This window comes from Engraulis encrasicolus, chromosome 6 (genome assembly GCF_034702125.1).
Source record: "Engraulis encrasicolus isolate BLACKSEA-1 chromosome 6, IST_EnEncr_1.0, whole genome shotgun sequence".
NCBI classification, from domain to species: domain Eukaryota; kingdom Metazoa; phylum Chordata; class Actinopteri; order Clupeiformes; family Engraulidae; genus Engraulis; species Engraulis encrasicolus.
The window spans coordinates 46,224,271-46,232,679 of record NC_085862.1 but is presented as its reverse complement, the minus strand read 5'-3'; the positions used below and the strand labels follow the sequence as shown (position 1 = coordinate 46,232,679).

The window sequence follows — 8,409 nt, the reverse complement described above, 5'->3', positions numbered from 1 at the left end:
CATCCTTCACATTTCCACCTCTTTTGCACTTCCTGTGCTCATTAACAACCTATTACCATACTTTAAAAAAAAATCACAACACTGTCTTCTTTACTCTTTGCCATGTGTTGGCAGAAACCACCCTGTTACCCAGCTGATGGAACAACATGCCCTGTTGTGAAGCATTGTGCTTGCACAGTTCAATAAAAAATGCTTTTTAAGCTTTATTGTGTGTCAGAAAGCATTTCCATTGCAATGAAGTTTTCATTGTCATTGAAAACATGATTTTTTGTAATTTGTCATTTGAGGAGTGCTTGTGTAGAACTCTTGTCTCTCCTCCCTGTTGGTAGGAACTGGCTAACCAGAAATACATATCCAAATTCTGAAGCCAAATTCTTTGTGAAGCTGAAAGTTTCACTTCTCAGATTAGTTTGGCCAGGCACACTATCTAGATGGAACATATCAAATTCAATGGAGATATGGCACCAATGAATGTTGAGCATTCAAACATCTTGATGTAGAATGGCGTGTGTACTATAACGCAATGGTGCATGACTTTGATAGGAGAGGAGTGAAAGTATGGGTGGTCTGAACATACAGTAGCTTAAACCAGTAGAATACAGAAGCGTTTCCTGAATGTGACTTTGACATTCCCTTAGCATCTCCCTCATAGAAATGGGTTGACAAAAGTTATTTCTTAGCCAATATGTCCTCCATGTGTTGAGAGACTTGGCAAGAAGGACTTCATCCCTCATTGGGCCACCCACCAACTACCTCACTAACCTGATCAAGCATCATGAAAATATTTTGACTTAGCCTCGCTCTAGGCTGAGCCATTGCCAAAACACGTTGGCTGTTTTAATTTGATCTGTTGGGATTACGCCTATTCATTAAACCTTTTCAAACATCTTTAGAAGAGCGCCTTGGACTAAACTCATCTTTAGTTCATAAACACTGCAAGAGTTCATGCCTCAAGCCTCTAGAATAATTCTCTAAGGGTGCATTCATAAACTCAACCTGACGCTCTGTAAAGAGAATATTGCGTAGGTTTCTAAATGTCTGAGCATTCCATTGATAAACCAACGAGGACTCTGAATTTAAGAACGGTTTCAAAGTCAGAGCTCTGATGGCTGTGTGCTCTGAACTCTCAGAGTGCCACTTTATGAATGCCACTTCGAAATCTATAGGATTTATCTCCCTCTCTACCATAATCATTCTCAGAGCCACACACAGTACACACTCCGCTAAGGCCTGTAGGAGACAGACGCCTCACACCTCGGAGTGCGTAAATGAAAAACACTCCTCCACTCCTCCATCAATATTTTCTCCATTCATATTGTCTCTTTCTTTCTTTCGATCTCACTCTGTCTGTCTGTCTGTCTGTCTGTCTGTCTGTCTGTCTGTCTGTCTGTCTGTCTGTCTGTCTGTCTCTCTCTCTCTCTCTCTCTCTCTCTCTCTCCCTCTCTCTTTCTGTCTCTCTATCACTCTCTCTTTCTCTCTCTGTCGTATTTTGTTTCCTGGGCAGGAGCACTTTTTTGAAGTAGGTTTTAAATCTTCCAGTGAAAAGGGACACCGGCAGCCACGTTCTTATCCCTTCTCCCATCGCCGTCTCGGCTTTTTGCAATGCCACCAGCGGTTTCTGCCCCTGTGCTCAAGTGACAATGACTTTCATTCCCACTTACGGGGGGACCCTACTCTAACTGAATCGGAAGGACGGCTGGGTGTGGGAGCGCCGTGATTAATTTGGATTCATCTAAGCCATTGCCCTACGTTTGATTCACCGATGTTAGCCTTTAATTTTCCCCAAAAATTCATTCTCGAGATGGGGCCATCCTGTAGACGGGCCCCCCTTTTGGCATTTAGTTGGGTCGGGGGGTGGCTGGGTGTAAGGGCATCGTCTTACACAGCTCCCGTGCAAGCACACAGCGGTACTGTAGCATTATGCGGGCATAACGAACGCGATAGATCAGAAATGACAGCGCTTAACTATTTAAATGCACACTTTCAAGCCCTACTGTGTTTTATGGTCATATGGTTGTCGTTTATCCCCCAAAGCCCAAAGTCCGCAAACGCGAACAAAGCCATACAATGTGCATCTATTTTATTTGTGTCTTGTTTCATTACCAGTCACTCAAGGCAGATTTTCACTATAAAGCCAGTTTAAAAGGCGTCTCGCCGTATTCATAAACTCACATGTGGACACAGCAGAGATGGATAAAAGCATGCAACGCCAACTCAGACGACCTCCTGCATGCTGCTTTATGCTGAGTCCACGTCTCTCTCGCGTACAATCAGATCGGATAAGATGGTCGACTGCGATCGATCTCAGATTCCTGCACGCACCACCACAAAGTTACAAAGGCATATGGACACAAGTATACGTCTACACCCACACACACACACACACACACACACACACATACACACACACACACACACACACACACACACACACACACACACACACACACACATACACACAGGGCCGTCGACAAGGGGGTGGGGGGCAAAGGGTTCAGTTTTCCTGAGCCTAGGGAAAGGGTGGTCCCAGGATTGGGAACCCATTCTATTGAATGTGCGGGGCTTTCAGATGATTTTGTTTCTGGGCCCGCTCAAAGCTGTCAGTGGCCCTGCGTGCACATGCAGGCTTTTGAGGAGTCACTTTTCAAAGTATGGCTAGATTCTATTGCAGATGAACCTGTAATATAGTTAGAGCTATCTGGATAGGCGCCAGTCTCTTCATTCATTGTGGGAAGCAGAGCGTTATACAGGCCACATGTGGGAAGGAAGAGGAACAAACACACATTTAAACTCATTTACTAGTCTCAATGAATCGGGACAAAGGCTGGACTGGCCATCTGGCATAGTGGGCATTTCCCAGTGGGCCTCGCACCCTCGTGGGCCCCTATTTTCAGATTTTTTAAAAAAACATTTCGGAAAATAGGGGGCCACGAGGGTGCGGGCCCACTGGTGAGTCAGTTTTGCGCCGCTGATTATGAGGGGTCCCTTTAAGCCAAAAGTGCCTGGGCCCTATTTCTCCCCCAGTCCAGCCCTGATCGGGACGCATATACTATGCACGCTATACACATTACCAGATTACATTGCCTTCCCCTCAGCTCAACACAAGCCCATTTCAAGTCAATGGTTTTTAAAGGGAGAAAGCCACAACAACTTCACTCTTTCTTCCCCCCGACAGACACACTAATTCGGTTGTTTCATGTGTGATTTTATGTTCTTCATCTACTTTTACAGTCTTGTTTTCCCCTATTCTCTGATCTGTTCATTACGTCCTTCGGAGCCTGTTTGCAGTCTGTTCTCACCCCTCTCTCTCCTCTCCTCCCCTACCCCCTCCCTCTGCAACTCCTCTCTCTCTATGTCTGTCTCTCTCTCTCTCTGTCCCCCCTCTCTCCCTCATTCTACTTTCAACACCTCTCCATTTCTCCATCCCCCTGTCCCTCTAGTTCTCGTTCTACATCTCTCCCTCCCCACCTTCCTCCCTCCATATCTCCCTCTCTCCATCTGTCCTATTCTCTCTGCATCTCTCTCTCTCTCTCTCTCTCTCTGCATCTCTCTCTCTCTCTCTCTCTCTCTCTCTCTCTCTCTCTCTCTCTCTCTCTCTCTCTCTCTCTCTCTCTCTCTCTCTCTCTCTCTCTCTCTCTCTCTCCCTCCCCCTCTCGTGACTGGTGATTAGGGGAGGGCATGTGGCCTGGTGGCGTGTAGGAGGACGATGATTGACTGTGTGAAGCGGAAGTGTGCTGGCCTGGTGTAAAACAGCTCATTTTCTGACGCAAGTTCACTCATTGGCGTCCGTCGTCTTACTTTTTATAGATTGTGTACACTCACCCACATACACACAAACATTCTCTCTCTCACACACACAGACACACACAGACACACACACACACACACACACACACACACACACACACACACACACACACACACACACACACACACACACACACACACACACACACACACACACACACACACACACACACACACACACACACACACACAAACAAAACAGGACTCCCTGACAACACAAGTCGGCCAGAGATGATTTACTGATCAGGGCCCCGGCCACATGGATGACATCCCCCCCACACCCCCACCCCCTTGTTAAGGGGCTCGCTTTTGTTGTCTGGCAGCATCTACTGACGAGGTCTTAACTCTAAAGGTCTGGAAGGCTTTTGGATCGTCCGCTGGTGTGGCTAGAAGCAGCCATGTTCTGTTGGTTGCAGACCTGGCTTGGGCTTTTGGCCTGGGCCCTGGGCTTGGGCTTTTGGCCTGGGCCCTGGGCCCCCGGCTCTGGGCTCTGTGTCTGCGTTGTTGGGCTCTGGCCAGTAAGGCTCATCATGTTGCTGTCATTGCACTGAGGACTTGCACACAAGGCAGATTTGTTTGTTTTTTTTCTGTGGGGCTTTCAATGCCTTCACCTCAAACACACCACACCCCCCCCACAACCCCCCCTTCCACCCCACTCCTCCTTGTCCTCCCCATTCCCATCCCGCCCCACCTCCTCACTTCTCTTCTCCTCTTCTCTTTCCTCCTCCCTTTTCTCCCTTTCCCCTCCTCCCATCTCCTCCCTTGTGGTCATACTGAATGCTAAACGGGTTTATTCCCACCCTTGAAAAACACAAACTGATGTTTTTTCCCCCCGTTCGGCCTGACCTGCGTCATATCCAAGCCGTGTGGTGAAAAACAGAATTCACGGTTGTGACCTTTTTGGATTTATGTGTTTGGGTGTTTGACCGTCACTCAATTCTCCAGACGTACAGAAAGGATTTTAAATGCAGAGACACACTCATTGGGCTTACATTGTCTCATAAAAAACTTCATTTAACTTTCCAAAGCCAGGAACCAAAGGCTCTAATTAAGTAAATGCATGCAATCTTTATATATACTGTATGTGCCGGCTTTTCACCATCGTACAGTATGACCTATGTATGGCTTATCCTTTTAGTGATATCATCTGTTGTTCAAAAAAGCGTATTTTTTCATGTTTTGGAGAGCATGGAAGAGCAAACTGTTGTATAATACAATAGGTATTTCCTTATCATGGTGTATCCATTATCAAAGTCTGTTTTAATAGCTAAGATGCACTCAGTAAGGGGTCCAGCATGAATCCATTTTACATGTTTGTATATCCATCTATTATTTCCTCAATGAATTCCCATATTCAGGTTTTTTATTTTGTGGGTTTTGTGGTTTGAAGAGATCAAAGGAGCCCAACCCAATCTAAGAAAACACCCGGTGCAGATCCACTTTAACTGATAGCACTGTTCTAATGGTAACACTGTAATGCAGTCTGGCTGATAAGCCAATATCAGAAATGCTTGATGCATTGTCCGCCTGTGGAGATGGTGTTGGTTGTTGATATTCATTGCTCTCTCTCTCTCTCTCTCTCTCTCTCTCTCTCTCTCTCTCTCTCTCTCTCTCTCTCTCTCTCTCTCTCTCTCTCTCTCTCTCTCTCTGTTCTCCCATACTCTTAGGTGTGTGACCTGTCCTTTAGCCTGAAGAAGATGCTGATCCGACACAAGCTCACCCACAACCCCAATCGACCCATGGCCGAGTGCCAGCTCTGCCACAAGAAGTTCACCAGGAACGATTACCTCAAGGTGCACATGGAGAACGTCCACGGAGAAACAGATGGCTAGTAGCTGGGGAGCACGAACATGTAAAGGATGAACATGCATAAACTTGCATAAACATGTCGGAAAAAGGAGGACCACAGACGAATCTGTAGGTTTTATACACGACAATTCCATTCTAACTTTCAAAAGAAGGAAGTTTACTGCATACTTTCTTGACATTATGCTCGTTTATTTAGAGCGACCTGAGCGAACCTGATGACGCACAGAGGCGAAACGCATTGTTCGCTCTAAATAAACGAGCATGAAGTCAAGAAAGTGTGCGGTAAACTTCTTTCTTTTGAAGTATTGAACACTCCTGTGTTTACCAGCACCTAGGAGCTGTGCATGGAACTTTGAACTGTTGAATATCCATTCTATCTTTGTTAGGACCAAATTGCTATTGCAAAGGAGCTCCAAAGAAATGAAGAGGGGCCAGTGATGATTCTACAACATGGAATCAAAATGCGTTGACATAAAGGCTTAGCATAATTTTTTTCTGTGGGATAAGTGCAATGTAAATGTCATCAAAGCCCCTTTTCACAATGCAGATGTGCCTTAATGTTTTTTTGTTATTTTATTTTTTAAACTGTTCAATGAAACTTCACTAAAATGACAAAAGGGAAATGGTATACTGTACCCATAAAATACCAAATAACAGCTGAATTTCAATCATGTTACAGCTAGCCTGATTATCATCGACTTTCAAATCTCTTCGAGACTTGGTCTGACCTAGAGCATAACAATTAATATTTCCCAAACGGCATTTCCCAAATGGCCTCCCTTGGTTTGCTTATGATTGTTTGCCTCCCAACAAAGTGGGAGGAGTTTCTGAATCAGAAAGTACTTGCATTGACTCTTGACCTGACATATTAATAAGTAAATGAGGAGGAAGATGTGATGACTGGTGCTGCACACTTTTCTTCTTAACCTTTTTTTTTGACACATCATGTTTACTTTCAGTCAGTCTTTGATACAGTGTTGATCCAGTGTCACATAAATCGAAGGTCTGTTCGATAATTACAGTAAATGCCTGGGCATTCATTTGGTATTTTCTGTACTTAATGGTCAACTAGTGATTTTTTCCTGCACACCTCACCAGCAGGTGCATTGGAGATGACCCATAGGTTGCGGATCAGACAAAACTATAACACACTTACTTACACACTGACCATTTCTATAGTAACTTTATTCACAACGTTTCGTTCTAAGGCCTTCAGGTAAATTTTAAGTGATTGAAGGTAACCAAAACGTGAATGAAGTTACTAGCGAAATGGTCAGTCTGCGGGTGTTCTATAGTTTTCTATGGATGCTACTTCATGTTCTCTCATACTTAACCAATTATTATGTACTGTATACACACCTGAATGTGAAAGCTTGGGAAAAGCAAGAATCAGAGAATACTTAATACATTCTGTATACAGCATGTCCACTATATCTTTGTTAGGACTAAGTTGCTGTCACAAAAGCAAACCAAAGAAATGTTTAGAAGAGACAATCCTATATGATCTATGTTAAAACAACAACAACAGCAAAATTGTGGAAACGCTATGGCTTAATGACCTGTGTATTAATTATGTCAGAAATGCCTACTATGAGAAGAATGCAATATTCTTGATGCCAATGTGCCTTATTATGTGTTTGTTATTTTATAGTCTATTCAATGAAAGGTTCACTAAAATAACCAAAGGGAAATGGTACTGTATGTATTCCCATACTGTGTCTGTTATAATGTGCTGTGCAAGTGAACTGAATGTGTGAAAGTGTGGTGTTTCGTGCTAGTATGAAAGTCCCTCAGCAGGATATGTTGGTCACTTTAAATACCAAATGCCCACTACCAAAGCATATGGTGAGTCAACTGTTTTTAAATGTTGTTACATGTATGTGTAGAATCCACAGGAAGTTGAAGAGACCAAAATGCCTGACACATGCTGTCTGACCAGTAGAAATACATTTTACAAGTTTACAATTTCACAATCAAGTACATCAACATGCAAGCATCACCAATGTACTGTATCTCTAACAGAGAACAAGCCATTAGCATTATAGAATTATTGTTATAACTTTTGTGTCAATGTGATGCTTTATCTATTTTACACACGGTGCTATCACATGGAGGTGAATCAATCTGTTCAGTATTCTTTGTACATTAAATGATTCATACATACTATGCATTCTTTACATTCAATACAAAGTGTTTTTGACTAAGGGTTTCCTTGGAGTAGATGGAATTATGCATGCCTCTATGCTGCATTTGATGCAAGGTGATGCAAGCCTGTATTTTAGTAAAAGTAAAACAAACTTGTATGTAATTGCAATGCTGAGGTCATTTTTATACATGTTATGATTATACATATTTTTGTACATTACAACGTTGTTACATGTCCAAGGAGTGTTGTTTACAGAGCGAGTTTGGCTAAACTACAGCGGAAAAATTAAATATATTTGCAGTCACACGCTGTGCTTTTTTTTCTGTTCAGATGTACTTTCCGCGGTGGTTTTAATTGCACCGTTTGAAATGCTAAGATTAAATGGGTGTGGAATGAATGCTGTTTCATGGATGTGCCGAACTTTTTACCCAGTTTAAACTACTTCTTCCCAGAGTCTCTGTAAATGTGTGTGTGTGTGTGCGTGCCTTGGGTGTGCATATGTGTCTGGGTGTGTGTGTGTGTGTGTGTGTGTGTATGTGTGTGTGTGTGTGTGTGTGTGTGTGTGTGTGTGTGTGTGTGTGTGTGTGTGTGTGTGTGTGTGTGTGTGTGTGTGTGTGTGTGTGTGTGTGTGTGTGTGTGTGTGTGTG

At 43.6% G+C, this 8,409-nt stretch overlaps 1 protein-coding gene across 2 annotated transcripts in view; it reads left to right on the top strand.

The window, feature by feature from the left end:
* prdm5 (PR domain containing 5) overlaps positions 1 to 8,143 on the top strand; it is a 120,020-nt gene extending 111,877 nt beyond the window's left edge. For both annotated transcript variants that reach the window (XM_063201781.1, XM_063201780.1), the window contains exon 16: positions 5,475 to 8,143. In XM_063201781.1, the coding sequence (XP_063057851.1) occupies positions 5,475 to 5,639 (165 nt within the window). In that variant the 3' untranslated portion in view covers positions 5,640 to 8,143. The remainder of the gene's footprint in view (positions 1 to 5,474) is intronic.
* The last annotated feature ends 266 nt before the right edge of the window (positions 8,144 to 8,409 follow it).